At 41.4% G+C, this 22094-nt stretch overlaps 1 protein-coding gene across 3 annotated transcripts in view; it reads right to left on the bottom strand.

Annotated features, from left to right (window-relative positions):
• LOC137429596 (glutaminase kidney isoform, mitochondrial-like) overlaps positions 1 to 22094 on the bottom strand; it is a 77756-nt gene that overhangs the window by 41721 nt on the left and 13941 nt on the right. For all 3 annotated transcript variants that reach the window (XM_068119629.2, XM_078779615.1, XM_068119631.2), the window contains exons 2-6: positions 15274 to 15367; positions 7198 to 7319; positions 5758 to 5887; positions 5581 to 5660; positions 429 to 592 (exon numbers count right to left, since the gene is read on the bottom strand). In XM_068119629.2, coding sequence (XP_067975730.2) covers positions 429 to 592; positions 5581 to 5660; positions 5758 to 5887; positions 7198 to 7319; positions 15274 to 15367 — 590 coding nt within the window. The remainder of the gene's footprint in view (positions 1 to 428; positions 593 to 5580; positions 5661 to 5757; positions 5888 to 7197; positions 7320 to 15273; positions 15368 to 22094) is intronic.

The raw sequence follows: 22094 nt of genomic DNA, 5'->3' as shown, positions 1-22094 counted from the left end.
GCTAAGCCAACACCAGGCTTCAGTGAATGAATGAATGATCGTTTTAAGGCCATTTTTCCCCACTAGAGTGGGGTTAGCCTTGCAGGCCCCATGAAAATCATGGTTCCCTGTTTGAGGTTATGTTTTTATGGCTGGATGCCCTTGCTGACGCCAACCCTCAGTCTCCTCCTACGATGTGCAGGGATACGGTGTACCTATTCTAAATCGAGGTACTCACCGGGTTCATTCATCCCAGCAAGCTGGTACTCAAATTACCTGGGTACTCAATGACAGGCTGAGTCAACCCCCCTGGCGTTAATTCAGCGATCGACTGGGATTCGAACACAGGATCCTGGGATCCCAAGCCGGCACCCTAACCGCTAAGCCAACACCAGGCTCATGTACCTTCACTGGTGGAGGTAAAAATGGCGATGTACAAATCCACTCACTGTTCTCATTGAGGGATAGAGTGTCGAAGCGCAATCCGCTGGGCTCCTTCCCCACAAACTGGTGCACGAACTTCGTGCCAAGATCATGGGCTGCGATGGCGTACTTGAAAGGCTTCATGCACGACTGCAGGCAGAACGGTAGTTTCGTGTCCCCGATCGAATGCCTGCGCGCACGTCACCACAGACAACACTGAGGGAGCCTTGCAATTCAAATCGGAAAATAAAAATGTGGCCAATTGACATATAATGGCACGCGGGTTGTAATCACGAAACATCGAAACAAATGCAAGGTAACGTGCTGAAACCACACCTGGTCCAAAGCACAGGGCATGCGAGGCCAGGCCTCGCCCTCAATATGGATTTCCTTTCAAGACATGTGACCTTTTGTAAATGTCATGCTCATACATGGAACTTGTCCTTATATGACATATTCTGATATCTGCCAAACTGTTCTATTGCCCTTTTACTTTACGCTTTGTTAATGTTAGGGTTAGGGTTAGGGTTGTTGTTAGGGTTGTTGTTAGGGTTGTTGTCAGGGTTTTTGTTAGGGTTAGGGTTAGGGTTAGGGTTACTCGTGCTCTTACTCTCAATTTTACCCATGTGTTCCATCATCCAAACATTGCCCATATTCTATCATACAATTGCTTGTAACGTCCTCTTTTCCTTCTACATCTTCCAACACTTCTTGCTCTTTCCCTGCTCCTGGCTCACATGCCGAGCCACGTCACACCTGTTGACCCACACACAGATCCTCACAAACTACACATGCTCAACCGACCCCCGCTCACAATCAGACACGATGTAAAACTCCACAAAGCCGATCTGAGCTCACAGGAGTGCAACCAGACCAACAGTGAGGGTCAGCTCACATCCAAATTAAAGCACTTGTCCCTCACCCCACTCCCTTGGCCAACCCCTGCTCTGCGGGGAAAAATGGCCTCTGAAGGCGGTTCTTTTTGGTTTTTTTCCCACTCCCTTACTCCTGTGTTTGCTGCTTCTTCTCTAACCATCTGGTCCACCAATAGCAGACATCTGCGCTCCAACTTCACAGATCTTCCATCCAAGCTACTGCAACGAACACAGATAATGTAAGCCTAACAAAGCATTTCTTTCGCATGATACCCAGGATTCTTCCACGTGTCCCCATGGCTATCATTTGCTCTGCTCTGACAGGCCCAATCCCGACCTCTCACTGGTTGTACTAACCCTAAAGAATACATTTGGCTTTGTGTGCCTCTCCCCAACAACCTATTGTTTCTTTATACGTGGTCGACCATACCCCACTCCTGCCCCCGACTCTGATGACTCCATCTACGAGGCTTTCTCTGCAAACATTGGAAATTCTCTCGACTCACCCCCATCCGTTCTTCATAATCTGTCGAGATTTAATTGCCATTATGCCAGCTGGCATGTTCTTGGTTCACATACGTCACCACATGGCCTAGCAGCCAAGACCATCCACGAAATGTCTGGATTTCCTCGGTCCGTTTCTTTTCCAACCCACATGGCAACCATTTATTACCAGGCCGTGTCGTCTCAAACTTTCCACAGATTTGTCCTGCTCCTCTTGATCACATGCAAGTAAACGTGTGCATATCACGCAGTTATTGGAGAACTTCCAAGGTGCAGTGTACGACCATTTGGTAAAGCCGACTAGTGTGGCCTAAAATGCACTCTCTCCAATCAAGGCCGATCCATCATCACATCACCTCCTCGCATTATTTTATACGATGGACAAATCTTTATTCTGTAAAAGTTCATTCCATCTTGTATTCAACTTTCCTGTCCATTATCTCGACCATGGTACACCGATATTCAAGTGGGATTGGAGAGGGAAGGGTGGGGGAGAGAGGAAGGGGAGGAGGGTTCACAAGGAAAAAGAAAAAAAACCAGCATGCTTCGACCTCCTGGAAGAAAAACCCAACTGATGGTTGAACTGATCGCACACAGCTCAGAACACAGTGCATTTGTCCGATGAAGATCCAAGGCCCAACATTAGTCTCACCTGTGATCAAAACTTTCAAGTTTCTCACAGACCTCCAAAGTCAAGCGAGGGTTAGTCAGGTCTATCTCTGATAAACATTCCTCTTCTTCCCTCAATCCTAAAGGATGGAGTCAGGCTGAACACTGCTCAGGGAAAAGCAGAGTTATCGAACTCTGTCTTCAATCACACACACTCTCACGATGTCTCTCTGAAAAGACCGACTGGACAACCCTCCCATCTACTTTCTGAATAATCCTCTCCAAGAAGTTCTGTCACTCAAGCTTTTGGGTCTCACTATCTGCCATGATCTTTCCTGGGAAAACCACATTTCCAAGCTGGCCTCCAAAGCCAGTCGCCGACTGGGCATCCTCCGTCGTGCGAAGTCCTTCCTTGGCACACCTGAGCTCCTCACCACATACAAGGCTTTCATCCGCAGCTCAATGGAATACTGCTCTCCCCTCTGGGCTGGTGCTCCTGCCTCACACCTAGCTCGTCGTCACGCTGTTGAAACCAAAGCGTTCAGAATCATTGGAATCTCCCGCGATGACGCTATCTCCGAGGGCCTTTCACTTACTCACCGCAGGCAGCTTGGTGGTCTTTCCGTCTTCTACCGACTCCTCTCCGGCCTTGCTCCCCCAGCTCTCTCTGGGCTCTGTCACCCAAATATTCCTACAGGTCGCACAAGATCTGCCTGCAACCCTCTTATGGTTAAACTGTCAAAATCAAGACTCTCTGCTCACCTTCACTCCTCTTTTCTCCCGCCTCTGGAACAAACTCCCTCACTCTCTTCAATCCCACTCCTCCCTCCAGGTCCTCAAAACAGCTGTTCACCACCATCTCTTATCTTCCCCAATCCAAAACCTTGATCTTTTCTACCCCCGCTAATTTCACCCCAAATCCACTTTTTTGAAATACCAACTTCTTTCCTGGAAGTCCTTGGTGTCCTTGCGTTTTATACCTATCCTGCCTCCCCCCAAGCCCTCTCCCTCCCACACATCTCCTGATGTCCCTGCTCTCAAATGTTGTGTTTGTGTGCTTCCTCCCCTTCTCTCCCCATCTTGTCTACTGCTCCCCTTTTTATATACTTTGTTTGCTTGTTTGTTTGATAAATGTTAGCTCTTTCACGAGCCTCGATTCTGTATACAAAAAACAAACAAACAAACAAACAAAAAAAATCAAAAAGACAATCTCTCAAATCGGTCCATCCTGGACGCACCATTTTGCCCATTATAGGATGTTCTCTGCACTATGTGGACTTCCTTCCCACCATGGGTGGAAAAATTTCTTATCCAGCTTCAAACTTCCGCAGCCAGTGCTGACAGTACAAGAGCTCCATTCATAATACCCACTCTCCTTTCTCTGTGGTACAAAGCTTACAAAAGGTTTGCAGTGTTTTATTACCTATGCTCTTCTTAATATACTCGTATATGTTATTTTGCTGGTGACTTCACCTATACACAACAGTATATCACTCTGGTGAAAGGCCATAGTCTTAAAATGGTCAAAAACAAGGCCCAAATCCACTGGAATCTCAAGGCAGTCTCACTGCTGGCAGGTCGGTGGTGTTACGTGCTCCTCCCCAAACCCTGGTCACGGTGTACCTCCGAGCCCCGAGAGGAGTCACGGCAGAAAGATGTGTTATTCTGTATGTCAAAGATCAATGGTGAAGCCACACCAATTGTTACCAACAAACAAATATTGTATTAAGATCACACAAGAATAACAGTACAACAACAATAGTAATCAATTGTACAACCAATATATATTTCCTATGATGGTACCATCAGGTTCGTACAATATAACTCACTGTGCTCCAAGTGAGCGAAAAGAATAACATTCCCAATGTCTCTATTCCCGGCTTCAATCCAAAGTTGATTCCGGCTTCAAGCCAAAGTCGATCCACTCCAGTGATCGTCCGTACGATGTCGTATCGAGACCAGAATCCCGTTCGGATGACGGTCACAGTTCCGCTGCCAAAGCTGCGCAAATGCGCCCTCAAGGCGACTGGGAAATCACACCTTCAGGCATGGATGTTTGACGGCTCTCAATCGGCGAACCGCAGATTTCCACTCAAAAGCCACGTTACACACACACACCAGATTAGGTCTGAATGCTGTGAAAATGGTTAAAGCGATGTGAAAAACCTTGAGCGAAGCGCAAAGCGCACGAGTCAAAATGGCAGACGGCCCGTTCTCGAGGCGTTACGGCACTACGTTGATTCTCCTCGGAATCGACCGCAAAACCTGACACGCAGGTTGATCTGTCACAGCGATAACAACTCTGTCGCAGGAATCCCTTTCCTGGGAAACCCAAAGTTCACTCGTGACTCTCGTTCGCCAATCGTTCGCTCCAGACCTCGAAGCAGCTAGGCTTTCTTGTCCGACTCACTCGCTCCGCCTTTTTTTCCTCCTCTTCCTCTTCGTCGTCGTCCGGTTCCAGTTTCATTTAAAACATTAACAATTTTACCTTTTGAAAATAGCAACCTCTATCTCCCTTAAACGACAACAATAATAGTACATGGAATCAAAAATGTTTACAGTGGATGAAAACCACAACAACGGAAGTGATGAATCCGTAGCAGTGGGCTCTCCATTATATCCAAGCTTATATCTGGCCTTGCTCTTCCTGCCATCTCCTTCCCTCAGCACTTCCCAAGCCACTCCAGGTCATGCATTTTCCTCAAGAAATCCTCATTTGCTCACCCACCCAAAGTCCAGGTTGGTGGATTCACACATCCTCATTCTCCTGATTGCGGAATCGTCCCCCCTGTGTCTCTTCCTTATTTCAGTGTTTAGAAAGGGCTGCCCATCATTACCTCTTATGTTCACCAATGCACATCCACGATTTCTTCTCCCCACACCAATTATTTCCCATTCTGTTCCTGTCCAGGCCATTGTTTCTCATCGTGTTATTCCTCCTTTTCACTCTGGAGCAATGGAGCATATACACCTCTCCGCTACCCTCCCGTCCATAAACCTGCTGCCCAGTTCCTCTGAGCCTAGAACCATATACTGTGTGTATATATATATATATATATATATATATATATATATATAACGATATGCCGTTAAGTTATGCCGATATGTTGATATGCTGTTAAGCAAATATACAAAAAGGCTGCACCAAGTAGTTCCCACCAAGTAGTAAAAAGGCTGCAAAAAGATATACCTCTGCCCATCCACGGTGCACAAGGAAACACCCCATAGGTTGGGGTCAAACTTGGCGAGTTGAGGAATGTAATCCGCCACCTGCAACAGACAAAGCATGCCATTTAACGGGGAGCACCATAATCACTCCGTCCATCATCCCCAGAATTCAATCAGCAGATTCTGTCTTCTTGCTCACCTTTCCCCATGTGAGTCCTTTGGCATTTTCATAGATAAGATCGATTTGCTCAGTGAAGTTTTCAAAGTCAGGGATAACAAACTTCCGGCGGAAAGCCTGAGTCAACAGTATGATGTTTTCAGCCACACACCTGAACAGTTGGCAAACAAAATCAAGCCTCAGTTGGCAAGAAAGGTAAGAAGCTTTGAAATGATGACACAGATAGAAAATAAATGTCATAAAATACTATGCACCTGAGCAGGCAATGGCAATACCTGATCCCTTTTCCACTTCAAACATTCTCACCTCATTTCTTCAAAACGAAAGGCATTCTTCAGTCCAATCAGAAATTATCCCAAATTGCAGAGTTCAATAAAGTGTCAAATTTATCGTTTCCTCCCGTCCCCCGATCATTAAATATTTAGGGGTGAAAAGCTCGCGGAGTTGCACAATACTTTTCCTGCAAGTAGTGGGGTATCTCAGGGGTCGGTACTCGGACCATTATTTACATCAACAATTTCGATAGTGGGGCCAAGTCAGATTTATAAATTTGCATATGATTCTAAACTCATCTAGGATATCATGTTCAGTTTTGGTCACCACACTGAGGAAGGACATGGCTGCCATAGAGGGTTCAGCGTAGAGTAACGACAATGATCCTGGCCTAGCTAGACTAAGCTATCAGGAGAAGCTGAAGGAAAACAGGGCTTTTTAAAGTAGAAAGGAGATGGACAGAAATCAGGATTGTGGTGACAATAATGATTAAAGGGCCGAAGAAAGACAGCGCCATATGAACACGATGGTGGATGAGGCACGGGGTTTACGATTCATTTTTATTTATACAAAATCAAAAAAAAATTTATACAAAATCAAAATCAAACAACAATATGGACGTTAAACGGGCATCTCATCTGCCAGCATTAGTTGGTGGACATTAAAAATCCCGTGGTGCAATTCGTGAAGAGTAGGCGAGCTATCACTAGCACCCTGAACAAATTGCAAATTCCTGCCCTGACCTACAGGGGGCATTGCAACAGCAGTGCAGCCACACCCAATGATTGAACCAGCAGCTACAATCTGCATGAGAAATTAAATGATGATCAATTAACAATTTCAATTCAAAAGCTGAATAAATCACGAGGTCACGAGTATTGATCAGTAAATCACCAGACACTGACCACATCGTTCAGCCACGAACAGTTCAGTTCAGAACAGTTCAGAAAAGTTCAGTTCATACCACATCATTCAGCAACACGAAAGCCCAGACTCGATTTATATCTCATGGGAAGTGGAGTTAACTTGCCATGCAGGCTTTTTCAAATCCAACATTCATGCAAAATGTGTTTATGGATAAATAAATAAAAATCCCAGAGGTTTAGCCGATTAGAGTCGATGCGTGACTCAATAACGCAATCAATATTTGCCCTTCTTGATGCTAAAAATTATTTTCAACACCCTTACTTGCGAAAGAGAGTTTTGTCCAGCATTACTCCATCAGATGATGTCTGCACCAACTCGCGCAACGTGTCCATCGAATCTTTGAGTCGAGGATCTGATGTTCGCAGTCCTGTCGCTTTCAGTGCCTGTGATAGAGCAAATAAATCTGTTGGACTTCAAACCCACAAATACCACAAATCGTGCTCAGAAAAGATATCAATAAAGGGTTGAAAATAAACAAATAATCTATATATATAAAATAAAGTTTTTGTTTGTTTGTTTGTTTGTTTGTCTGCATGCGCTAATCTCCTGAACGGTGAAAGATAGGAGGAAACCTCGAAAACAAAAAATGTCGGGACGGGCCCCAGGAAGGTTATAGGCTAGGTGGTGAGGCCAGTCGAGGCCCACCTCGGCCAGGCTGGGCCCATTGCGCAATTAAAAGCTGAGCTGAATTATAGTAGTCAATCTTCTACGGCCACGAGAAAAAGCTGAATTATAGTAGTAAATTCATTCAAAAAGAACCCGGGCAACGCCAGGTGCTTTCGGCTAGTAATCTATATATATATAAAAGAAAGTTTTTGTTTGTTTGTTTGTCTGAAATGGTGGACACCATTTCATACATACGTGGACACCATTTCATCCGTACATGGACACCATTTCATCCGTACATGGACACCGCATAAAGAAGGCCGCATTCCAGTGGATTGGGAAATGAGTACCCTCGTCCCTCTATACAAGGGGAAAGGTGACCTTCTGGACTGTGGCTCATATAGAGCGATAAAGTTATTGGAGGATGGAATGAAGGTATTGGAAAGGGTGTTGGAGAAGAGGATGAGAAGAAGAAGAAGTTGTTTCTTGGGTTTGTTGATCTGGAAAAAGCATTCGATAGGGTTCCACGCGAAGTATTGACATGGGCAATGAGGAAGTTAGGAGTGGAGGAATGGTTGATCAGAGTAGTGATGGCAATGTACAAAAAAAAGAGCGCGCACAGCTGTAAGGACGAAGGACGGGAACAGTGGTGAGTTTGAGGTGAAGGTGGGAGTGCCTCAGGGGTCGGTACTAAGTCCACTACTATTTGTAGCTGTGATGGAGGTGCTGGCTCAGAACGTAAAGGAGGGTTTACCGTGGGAGTTGTTGTATGCAGATGATCTGGTGTTGATTGGGGAGAGTATGGATGGACTGAAGGAGAAGATGAACAAGTGGAAGGAATGTATGGAGGAAACAGGTCTGAAGGTGAATATCGGAAAGACGAAGGTGATGGCAAGTAATAAAGCATGTGGTGAGGCAGAAAGAACTGGGAATTGGCCGTGTGCTGTGTGCAGGAAGGGTGTCGGAGTGAACTCCATTCAATGTACAATGTGCGCCGATTGGGTTCATCAAAAATGTAGTGGTCTGAGAGAGTCATTAACCAGTGTGGCAGCTTCATTCAAATGCAAGATGTGCACAGAGGGAGCTGCAGATGGAGGAAATGTTGAGTTGGATCTTGGAGACGGTGTGAAGCTGGAAGGTGTGAAAACATTTTGTTACCTAGGAGACATGCTGAATGAAGAAGGTGGATCAGACTCGGCAACGGTTGCTAGAGTGAGATGTGCACGGAAGAAGTTTCGGGAACTGAGTGGCGTGCTGGCGCGGAGGGGAGTGTCGTTGAAGCTGAAGGGAAAGGTGTATGCTGCATGTGTGAGAAGTGTTATGATTTATGGGAGCGAGACATGGGTAATGAACGTAGAGCAGCAACGAAAGCTGGAAAGGGTGGAAATGCGAATGGTTCGGTGGATGTGTGGAGTATCGTTGAGAGAGAGGAAGCCAAATGATGAATTGTAAAAGATGATGGGAATAGAGCCTGTGATTGATGCTGTGAAGAGAAACAGGTTGAGATGGTTTGGTCATGTGTTGAGGAAGGATTAAAGTGACTGGTTGAGAATAGTGATGGAAATGAATGTAGAAGGAAGTAGAGGACAGGGAAGACCGAGAAAGACTTGGCTAAATAGTGTATGCGGTTATGTTGCAATTAACAGGGGAGTGAAACTTTCATATAGAATCTTGAAACTGGTACTTATTGACTTCTTTAGATCACATAGGACTCAAAACCACCTGTTTCCAATTTTCTCCAGCATGGATACGCACTAAATCCAAGATGGCGGCCATTTAACACGATAATCGCTTAATCGCCAACTATTTTGGACATTTGTAATGGATATAGTTGTCCAGTATATCGTTTTATAGGTTTTTTTGGTCACTGAATTCATTGAAGTACTTATATCATCAATAACACAAAGCATAAAGTGAATAATCATCGAATATAATAATAATAATAATAATTCATTTATTTTGTATAGCGCTTTTCCAGAAGCCCAAAGGCGCTTTGACAGAGTGGTTATGAGGTATAATTGGCGCCATATGGCATGGCACACCCATATAAATACCCAATGAACGGTACACAAATATTTGGGTTATAATAATGATTATGTATATTTGTTTTTCAGCAAAATTAATCTGTCCTGATCGTTCTATGGAAGACTGCATGGCTTGAGCCATAATAATGTAACCACAGGAATGGATGCATGGGTGCAATCTGCCATGAAATCAGAGTTGATCAGCTTATGAAGTGTCCATTTCTAAACATGTATTTTCTTTTCTACTTGCAGGTAAATAATGGCATCCGAAGCGGAACCTCTGGAGAAAAGGGCACGTACCGAACTAAATTTCAAGCTGTGCATCAAATGTCAAACTTCAAAAGAAGAACAATTAAAGGAACCCCCACAGTCCCAAAAGCAATGAACGTATGACAAATTTCTAACAGCGGTTCGTTTGAGAACGCAGTTTGGAAACACTGACTTTATTGCACTCAACGAAAAAATTGGACAATTGACAGCACAAGATTTATGTGACAAACATGTTGTGTTGCACAGAACGTGCTATGCGATGAGCACAAATAAAGAACATATAATACGTGATGAAAAGCGCTACAACCGAGCGTGTGCAACATCCGATGTTACTCTCCTTAGTAGCCGAACCGTGGGGAGACCAACTGCTTCATCAACACTTAGTGCTACGGACGAAGAGCCAGTGTCAAAAAAGTACACCCGATCACAGTTAACTGCATATGACAAAACAGAATGTTTCTTCTGTCAAGGTAAAATACAAGGTCCCTTGCACGAATGTCAATCAGCAAATATTGGAAAGCAGATAAAGGACATAGTACACCACTCCAACAACCAAGAATGGAAGGTTAACTCTGCCACTGTCCTATCTGACAATGATGCGCTGTCACGTGATATTGTCTACCACAAGAAGTGCATCACCGAACAGTGGCAGTTTCTAAAGCAGGGAAATGCTGCAGACAGTGGATCATGCCCTAAGACAGCTGACCGCTGCAACACAGATGCCAGTGGGCCGACAGTACACCACATCACGGCTGAAATTGAATTCTTTGCCGAAATACAAGATCGCATCAACGAGGGAGAATTTATTCCAATGGACGAAGCAGAAAAGCTATACTTATCGAAGATGGAACAATACAACATCCAGTATGTCTCGAAGTTTTCTAACGCCAAGTCCGAGCGGAGGTGGCTACGACAAAATATCGAGGAAAATGTTAATCTCGTTCAGTTCACACCATTACCGAAGAAGCCTACACTGATACATTCCAAAGCTGCACAAAATGCTGCAGTTGATGAAGCTGTCAAGAACAACACATACGATGACATGAAGAAGTTATTTGAAGCAAGCAGAGTCCTACGTAAATTGATCCAGGAAACAAAGAAAGACCCATGGGTTTTCACCGGAACACTCGAAAATAGTGAGCATTGCGTAGTGCCACAGGAGCTCCACAGCATGGTGCTTTGGATCATGAAAGGTACAACTACAGTTAAAACTGAAGCTCGTGCACAAGAGTTTAATAGATCTGCATCAATCGTCTCTCAGCAAATAGTACAAGCCCACAAATCTAATCGGCAACTCCTGTATGACCCAAAATCACCAGTGGCTGCGTCGTAATAGATGGCATGGCTCTCGTGCAGGAGATGGTTGTTCGGAAGGATGGTATAAAGTGTTGCCGAGACCTGTCAGGCTGTTTCATTCGAAGTGTTGTCAACAAGTCGCGAGGCTACAGTGACATATACTTATTATTCGATAACTACACTGTTACAAACTCCATGAAGGACAGAACGAGACAGCTCCGAACAGCAGGAAGAGCACAAGACAAGGGATACAAAATAGAAGATTCCACACCTATCAAAGACTTTAAGGTATTCCAAGGAACCAAGGAAACCAAAGCCAACCTCGTGCTTTACCTTGCACAAAAATCTGTCCAGCTGTGCAAACTGCCGATCACTACCCACACACATAAAGGTGTTATGTCTTCCCAATCAAACATGGTGAACATCACAAGTACACAGGAGGAAGCCGACACGTTACTGGTCATGTATGCAGTAGCAGTGAGTAGTTTGGGTAATACACCACATATATACTCCTCTGACACAGATGTGTTGGTGCTCGCTCTGCGCAGGGTCCCAGACCTCAACACAGAGAGCCTCATCATCATGGGCTCTGGTGATCGACGACGGAAGATTAAACTCAAACCTATCTACATGGCCATTGGCACAGAACGTGCAGCAGCTTTGCCAGGATTCCACGCGCTCACTGGATGTGATACCACTGGCCACATCCAGGGAAAGGGAAAGCCTACTTGCTTCAAATCCTTCATGAAGGCTAGTGATGACGTAATCCATGCACTAGCTGGGCTTGGTGTTGGTGTGTATCCATCTCCGGAGGTGTTGGCTGGTTGTGAAAAGTTCGTGTGTCAGCTCTTCAAACCTGGTTATGAATCAGCTAAAGCACTCCGGTGGCATATGTTCAAGCAACTCAAGGGCAACCAGGGTGTAGAGAAACTACCTCCAACTCAAGGATCCATAACTGAACACATTCTGCGAGCACACTTCCAATCTAACATTTGGGTGCAGGACACAGTAGCTGTTCCAAGTCTTCTAGATCCAGTATCGTTGGGATGGAAACAACTAGATGACGGACGTTGTGTTCCTGTGACGTCGAAAGTTCCACCGGTACCAGAGGCTGTCGTCGGCCTCGTGAAGTGTTCATGTATTGCCAGCAAATGCAGTGGACGGTGTTCTTGCAAGACCAATAATCTGTCATGCACAGAGCTTTGCAAGTGTGAAGGTGCTGAAGGATCATGCACTAATGTTGCAAATGAGGAGACAGAGAGTGATGATGATGATGACAGCGACAGTGATGACTAATAACGTGGCAGTAATAACTAGCATCCGGATACATGTATAATTGAGCATCCAATTTGATATGTGTATGAACACCATTTTGTTTTCCCCATGATTGTTAGATACATAACATGCCTAGGTAAATTTCCATAACACAAGTATGTTGATAAATGGTTTGATTTTTCTGTATATGGTGGCCACCATCTTGGACCTATTCTACGACATTAATGAAAACATTGAAAACGTCTTAAAGAAGTAACATACTTGGTAGAAAAGAATATATTGTAATCACAAAAATGTCCTTAGGTTATCATTATACATGTACGTAAATAAATGGTTCAGATATAAAAATATCGTATTTTTTCGAAATTTTGTGGACGCCATCTTGGATGTTGTCAATGGATATGAATGAAAACATTGAAGACAGTCTATTTCATACAACCATATGTAGATACAAATATATTGTAATCAAAAGCATGTCTATAATAAGCTTATCATTGTGCATATATTGAATACGTTGGTTCAAATATAACGATTTATTGCTTTTTCGGTATATGCTGGCGGCCATCTTGAATTTTGCCACTGGACATAAATTAAAAAATTGGAAACAGGTTGTTTTGTGTTCAGTGTGATCATAGAAAGTAAAAAATCACAAGTTTGCAGATTCTATATGAACCGTTCACTAAATAACACAACGACCTACACTAAAAGATGGTGGAAGAAGAAATGCGGGCAAGGGGATTAACAGGGGAGATGCAGAAAATAGGACAAAATGGAGAAGATTGTCATGGGGCCCGCAAGGCTGACCCCCGCTCTAGCGGGGAAAATGGCCTTAAAACGATCATTCATTCACTCGTTCATTCATACATTTTAACTGATTGCTGACGACCATAAGAGCCAATAATTAATTTTCCACCTGCATTTGTGACAGAATCTCAGCTTGCACATCTCCTGCAAGGAAACATACGTCGGGTTGACACTGGGAATTACAAACAATTTGATCCATCCAAACAGAGGGATTTGCAAGAAGCACAGAGGAATGTCTCTCCAAAAGAATGATTATATTGAACGACGAATTAAATAACGGAATAAAACCAAGTGATAGCAGAATAAAAATTACCATTGCCCATTACCTAGCGAGGATAGGTTTGAAAATGACAACATTGCACACTCTCCAAGCACTCCTAAAATAAATCGCAAGGGAAACATCTTGAGGACGCTCAGCTGTCAAAATGTAAGGAATGTGTCCTCGATTAACCGCGAGCCAAGCATCCACCACTTCGGCTCAACTACCTTTTGAACTACAGCATTTGGTAAATGAAGAAGCAAAATGATTGGACAATAAAGCAAATTTGTCACTCTTTGTACCAAATGGTCAGAACACGAAGGCAACGCATCGAGCAAGTGCAGAGATCAATAGTGAACATTTAAGAAGATGCCTCATATTCATTCATACGTGTGAGCACGCACATACGCACATATGTGAGGAGGTTATACATTGCACTCAAATTTAGGTCAAAATACATTTTTTAGTCAGTTTGGTCTCTTGACTGCCACCGAAAACATGTAACCCAGTGCTATCTGCCGCACAGTCGGGTCGTCGGTGACTAAACCCACTACCCTCACTGGCTTGCCTTGCCGATAGTGAGGATGACTGACACCTGCAGGAATAAAAACAATACCTGTTAAAGGGCACATGAGCCCCCTTAAGGAGCGAACGACCATCCAGTACGGACATGGTGTCTCCTAAAAAGCACCCATCCGGTCGGCCTGGTTTTTTGTTTTTTTTAGATAGTAGGTTGTAGACAGCAACCGCCCAGGTTAGTAATACTGTTCGGACTTAGGGGCGTTAAAGTGGTGCCCGGAACCATCTTACACTCTCCATTAGGGTGGCACTAAACACCGAATGTTTCATAATTTTAGGTCTTAGGGTCTGGTTTTGTTTGATCCCATGAGAAAACACTCGGTAAATTTTCAGAGTGATCAAATCATATTTAGAGGTTGCTCATGGCCTCAAGTTTCTTTACTGGCGTGGTCAACCCAACACGCACGGTCTAACTCACTCAGCCACCATGCTCCCTAATAATAAAAATTATAATAATAATAACAGTAATAATAATAGGGTACGTTTTTGTTTTCCTTTTTCATCTTAACCCATTAAAGCCCACCGGCAACAATAGTTGCCAGTGATTTATGTTCATTATTTTTGAAGTTTATGAATTATTAATGATCAGATTATATTTGTCTATGTTGCAGTTTGTTATGTAATATGTATGGACATAATAATGTAATTATAATATTATTATATAATTGTATTTAATTATACAATTTTGTAATGCATGCTCACCGCAACAAGCCATGCTATGGTGAGGAACCCCTAAATATTATACGATTTGCATAAAATTTTACGTGTGTGATTTGTACAATAAATGGAACCACTTTGAATGGTAAGACCATAATTTTCATGTGTTTGAAATTTTACCCCTATTTTAGAGCCACCCGACTCTCCATGTCAGGATTGCTGCTCTTACTCTCTGTCTCACTCAAACTATAGATACCGGGCTAGCTTCACCCTCTCTTTCTCGCAAACAAACATCATACACTTTTCACATCACACACTTTTCACATCACACAATTTTATTTCTCTTTATGCAGTTATTTTATTTAAGGCCTGGCCTCGATGAGGACTATATAGTCCGTGACCGGAGCCTTCGACATTAAAAAAAAAAATCCTTTCACATGAGCTTGTTGTGATTGTGCAAGACCCCTTAAAATAGCCCGGATAGATAGCAGCTTCAAACATTCCAATTGAGTCTATTCACGGGCGTCGCCAAATGTGATCTGTGCAGCAAAGAGGTGGCAGCCTTACCGTGATGAACTTCACCACTGGAAACTTGTCTTGCCCCTCGGCTATCGTCTCAAAGAGCAGGTCCTCCAAGAGGGGAAGGAAGGGATTTTGGTTCCTGGATAACGAGATGAAAAATGTCCGTTATAATGTGACGGCGATCAGTGATTTCAATGTTGGAAGGTCGAGGAGACAGACAACCGAGGCTGTATCATGTGAGATGGGCTTGGGTTCCAAAAAGTGAAGTGAGAGTAAAATCATTCAAATAAGCTTAAAAAGCGATAACGGAATAGAGGGAAATGAAAAAAAATAGAGATGCGACTACATCGATTATCCGGCCATCACCAGCGGGCAGAGACCACGATATCTAGGCTCTGCCAACGCCCAACACCGTACAAAAGCATATCACTTCTGCTTCCTGAATCTCAAGACAAAAGGGAAAGGTCCATCTCAGTTGTGCACGAATCAATAATGGGACACTCTGGACCGAGTGCCACAGTCATCGGTAATAGTGAACGCACAGAGGCCTTTTGGATAACTTTATAATGCTGTATAGTCTTCATTTGTTGGTTACATTTCTACAAAACTTCATTTTGGGAACGTCAGTGTACAAATATAATCCATGATGCCATCACATTCCTACAAATATAATCCATGATGCTATCACATTCCTACAAATATAATCCATGATGCCATCACATTCCTACAAATATAATCCATGATGCTATCACATTCCTACAAATATAATCCATGATGCTATCACATTCCTACAAATATAATCCATGATGCTATCACCTTCCTACAAATATAATCCATGATGCTATCACCTTCCTACAAATATAATCCATGATGCTATCACCTTCCTACAAATATAATCCATGATGCTATCACATTCCTACAAATATAATCCATGATGCCATCACATTCCTACAAATATAATCCATGATGCTATCACATTCCTATAAATATAATCCATGATGCTATCACATTCTGACAAATATAATCCATGATGCTATCACATTCCTACAAGTATAATCCATGATGCTATCACCTTCCTACAAATATAATCCATGATTCTATCACATTCCTACAAATATAATCCATGATGCTATCACATTCCTACAAATATAATCCATGATGCTATCACATTCCTACAAATATAATCTATGATGCTATCACATTCCTACAAATATAATCCATGATGCTATCACATTCCTACAAATATAATCCATGATGCTATCACCTTCCTACAAATATAATCCATGATGCTATCACCTTCCTACAAATATAATCCATGATTCTATCACATTCCTACAAATATAATCCATGATGCTATCACATTCCTACAAATATAATCCATGATGCTATCACATTCCTATAAATATAATCCATGATGCTATCACATTCTGACAAATATAATCCATGATGCTATCACATTCCTATAAATATAATCCATGATGCTATCATATTCCTACAAATATAATCCATGATGCTATCACATTCCTACAAATATAATCCATGATGCTATCACATTCCTACAAATATAATCCATGATGCTATCACCTTCCTACAAATATAATCCATGATGCTATCACCTTCCTACAAATATAATCCATGATTCTATCACATTCCTACAAATATAATCCATGATGCTATCACATTCCTACAAATATAATCCATGATGCTATCACATTCCTATAAATATAATCCATGATGCTATCACATTCTGACAAATATAATCCATGATGCTATCACATTCCTATAAATATAATCCATGATGCTATCACATTCCTACAAATATAATCCATGATGCTATCACATTCCTACAAATATAATCCATGATGCTATCACATTCCTACAAATATAATCCATGATGCCATCACATTCCTACAAATATAATCCATGATGCTATCACATTCCTACAAATATAATCCATGATGCTATCACATTCCTATAAATATAATCCATGATGATATCACATTCCTACAAATATAATCCATGATGCTATCACATTCCTATAAATATAATCCATGATGCTATCACATTCCGACAAATATAATCCATGATGCTATCACATTCCTACAAATATAATCCATGATGCTATCACATTCCTACAAATATAATCCATGATGCTATCACATTCGTATAAATATAATCCATGATGCTATCACATTCCGACAAATATAATCCATGATGCTATCACATTCCTACAAATATAATCCATGATGCTATCACATTCCTACAAATATAATCCATGATGCTATCACATTCCTACAAATATAATCCATGATGCTATCACATTCCTATAAATATAATCCATGATGCTATCACATTCCGACAAATATAATCCATGATGCTATCACATTCCTATAAATATAATCCATGATGCTATCACATTCCTACAAATATAATCCATGATGCTATCACCTTCCTACAAATATAATCCATGATGCTATCACGTTCCTACAAATATAATCCATGATGCTATCACATTCCTACAAATATAATCCATGATGCTATCACATTCCTACAAATATAATCCATGATGCTATCACATTCCTACAAATATAATCCATGATGCTATCACATTCCTATAAATATAATCCATGATGCTATCACATTCCGACAAATATAATCCATGATGCTATCACATTCCTACAAATATAATCCATGATGCTATCACATTCCTACAAATATAATCCATGATGCTATCACATTCCTACAAATATAATCCATGATGCTATCACATTCCTATAAATATAATCCATGATGCTATCACATTCCGACAAATATAATCCATGATGCTATCACATTCCTATAAATATAATCCATGATGCTATCACATTCCTACAAATATAATCCATGATGCTATCACCTTCCTACAAATATAATCCATGATGCTATCACGTTCCTACAAATATAATCCATGATGCTATCACATTCCTACAAATATAAGCCATGATGCTATCACATTCCTACAAATATAATCCATGATGCTATCACATTCCTACAAATATAATCCGTGATGCTATCACATTCCTACAAATATAAGCCATGATGCTATCACATTCCTACAAATATAATCCGTGATGCTATCACATTCCTACAAATATAAGCCATGATGCTATCACATTCCTACAAATATAATCCATGATGCTATCACATTCCTACAAATATAATCCATGATGCTATCACATTCCTATAAATATAATCCGTGCTGCTATCACAATCCTACAAATATAATCCATGATGCTATCACATTCCTACAAGTATAATCCATGATGCTATCACATTCCTACAAATATAATCCATGATGCTATCACATTCCTACAAATATAATCCATGATGCTATCACATTCCTATAAATATAATCCATGATGCTATCACATTCCGACAAATATAATCCATGATGCTATCACATTCCTATAAATATAATCCATGATGCTATCACATTCTGACAAATATAATCCATGATGCTATCACATTCCTACAAATATAATCCATGATGCTATCACATTCCTACAAATATAATCCATGATGCTATCACATTCCTACAAATATAATCCATGATGCTATCACATTCCTATAAATATAATCCATGATGCTATCACATTCCGACAAATATAATCCATGATGCTATCACATTCCTACAAATATAATCCATGATGCTATCACATTCCTACAAATATAATCCATGATGCTATCACATTCCTACAAATATAATCCATGATGCCATCACATTCCTATAAATATAATCCATGATGCTATCACATTCCGACAAATATAATCCATGATGCTATCACATTCCTATAAATATAATCCATGATGCTATCACATTCCTACAAATATAATCCATGATGCTATCACCTTCCTACAAATATAATCCGTGATGCTATCACATTCCTACAAATATAATCCATGATGCTATCACATTCCTATAAATATAATCCATGATGCTATCACCTTCCTACAAATATAATCCATGATGCTATCACGTTCCTACAAATATAATCCATGATGCTATCACATTCCTACAAATATAAGCCATGATGCTATCACATTCCTACAAATATAATCCATGATGCTATCACATTCCTACAAATATAATCCATGATGCTATCACATTCCTATAAATATAATCCGTGCTGCTATCACAATCCTACAAATATAATCCATGATGCTATCACATTCCTACAAGTATAATCCATGATGCTATCACATTCCTACAAATATAATCCATGATGCTATCACCTTCCTACAAATATAAGCCATGATGCTATCACATTCCTACAAATATAATCCATGATGCTATCACCTTCCTACAAATATAATCCATGATGCTATCACATTCCTACAAATATAATCCATGATGCCATCACATTCCCAGTACAATAACTAAACAAAAACGCAATTTCACTTTCACATTCTCACCAGTCTCCCATCTTGAAAATAAAAACCCGAGTTAGCTTCAAAATGAGCTGTTTGTTCCTTTTCCCCAGGAATTTTTTTTCCTCGTCAAACTGCCAATCCCTCGGCTCGTGAAGCTGTGGAGTGTATTCGGCAGGTGCGGCATGAGGTGCCATGTTCAATCCCATTTAAACCCCCGAGTCATACGAAGGTATAGTCTTGATGTGAACCGTTCACGAATCACAATTCCAGCATCACTTCCGTTAGATATTCCACCAGCAGAACAGTCTTCCTTGTACATGGCACATTAAACAAATAAATCAGCACATTTACTCCATCAACAAACGGAAAAATGGCCAGGAGTCTCACATCGAGTGCCTTGGCTCTAAATATAAACCCAAGTACCGGTCTCTTTCAGTAATCAAGCTGCAAATTGTAATAGCGAGATGAGGACATTTATTGGACGTTTGCACGGAATGCATATTTCATCACGTGACCTGGCAAGGGAAGCACAACAAGAAGGCCACGTCGTGGTTTGGAACGGTTTGGGATTGGGATGCGATTTAATTTCTTCCGTAAAGACTTGTAACTTCTTCTCCGAAACCGCTGATGGGATTGTGACCAAACTTGGCACAAACTATATTTGTTATGCTGTCACTAAAGTTTGTTCACGGCATGAAAAAAAACAAAAAAAAAAACGGATTCTAAAGGGGTCTATCAGGGGTCAAAGTGGATCCAGGTTTGACCCCCCAAAATAGGAATTTGCTTTTTCCTCTGAAACTACAAACATTATTCCGATGAAACGACCAAAACCTCCATCACCCGTGATGTACCAAAGTTTGTTCAAAGCATTATAAAAATAGGGGTCTAAGGAGGTATACAGGGGGGGGGGGGGGGGGTGGGAGGAGGGTGTTGGAAGTGGAGGGGTTGCGTCACAAAATAGTTTTTTGTTTGTTTGTTTATAGTCTTATGATTATGTTAGTATGATTCCACATGCTGCCATGTCTTCTCGAAACCAATGAAATTGGTTTTAAATACTATTAGGATACTGCTTTATTCTACGAGGTGAGCGCCAGGGGTATTGCCCCTATTGTACAGCTTACATGCCCCTATTTTACAGCTTATATGCCCCTATTTTACAGCTTATATGCCCCTATTTTACAGCCTATATGCCCCTATTGTACAGCTTACATGCCCCTATTTTACAGCTTATATGCCCCTATTTTACAGCTTATATGCCCCTATTTTAGCTTATATGCCCCTATTTTACAGCTTACATGCCCCTATTTTACAGCTTATATGCCCCTATTTTACAGCTTACATGCCCCTATTTTACAGCCTATATGCCCCTATTTTACAGCTTACATGCCCCTATTTTACAGCTTACATGCCCCTATTTTAGCTTATATGCCCCTAGGTTACAGCTTATATGCCCCTATTTTACAGCTTACATGCCATTTTACAGCTTATATGCCCCTATTTTACAGCTTATATGCCCCTATTTTACAGCTTATATGCCCCTATTTTACAGCTTATATGCCCCTATTTTACAGCCTATATGCCCCTATTGTACAGCTTACATGCCCCTATTTTACAGCTTATATGCCCCTATTTTACAGCTTATATGCCCCTATTTTACAGCTTACATGCCCCTATTTTACAGCTTATATGCCCCTATTTTACAGCCTATATGCCCCTATTGTACAGCTTACATGCCCCTATTTTACAGCTTATATGCCCCTATTTTACAGCTTATATGCCCCTATTTTAGCTTATATGCCCCTATTTTACAGCTTACATGCCCCTATTTTACAGCTTATATGCCCCTATTTTACAGCTTACATGCCCCTATTTTACAGCCTATATGCCCCTATTTTACAGCTTACATGCCCCTATTTTACAGCTTACATGCCCCTATTTTAGCTTATATGCCCCTAGGTTACAGCTTATATGCCCCTATTTTACAGCTTACATGCCATTTTACAGCTTATATGCCCCTATTTTACAGCTTATATGCCCCTATTTTACAGCTTATATGCCCCTATTTTACAGCTTATATGCCCCTATTTTACAGCCTATATGCCCCTATTGTACAGCTTACATGCCCCTATTTTACAGCTTATATGCCCCTATTTTACAGCTTATATGCCCCTATTTTACAGCTTACATGCCCCTATTTTAGCTTATATGCCCCTATTTTACAGCTTACATGCCCCTATTTTACAGCTTATATGCCCCTATTTTACAGCTTACATGCCCCTATTTTACAGCCTATATGCCCCTATTTTACAGCTTACATGCCCCTATTTTACAGCTTACATGCCCCTATTTTACAGCTTACATGCCCCTATTTTACAGCTTATATGCCCCTATTTTACAGCTTACATGCCCCTATTTTACAGCTTATATGCCCCTATTTTACAGCTTATATGCCCCTA

The sequence above is a fragment of the Myxine glutinosa genome, chromosome 6 (assembly GCF_964187855.1).
Source record: "Myxine glutinosa chromosome 6, kmMyxGlut1.1, whole genome shotgun sequence".
In the NCBI taxonomy this organism is placed as follows: Eukaryota; Metazoa; Chordata; class Myxini; order Myxiniformes; family Myxinidae; genus Myxine; species Myxine glutinosa.
The sequence above is the reverse complement of the archived record's forward strand: the minus strand, read 5'-3'. Positions and strand labels throughout refer to the sequence as shown.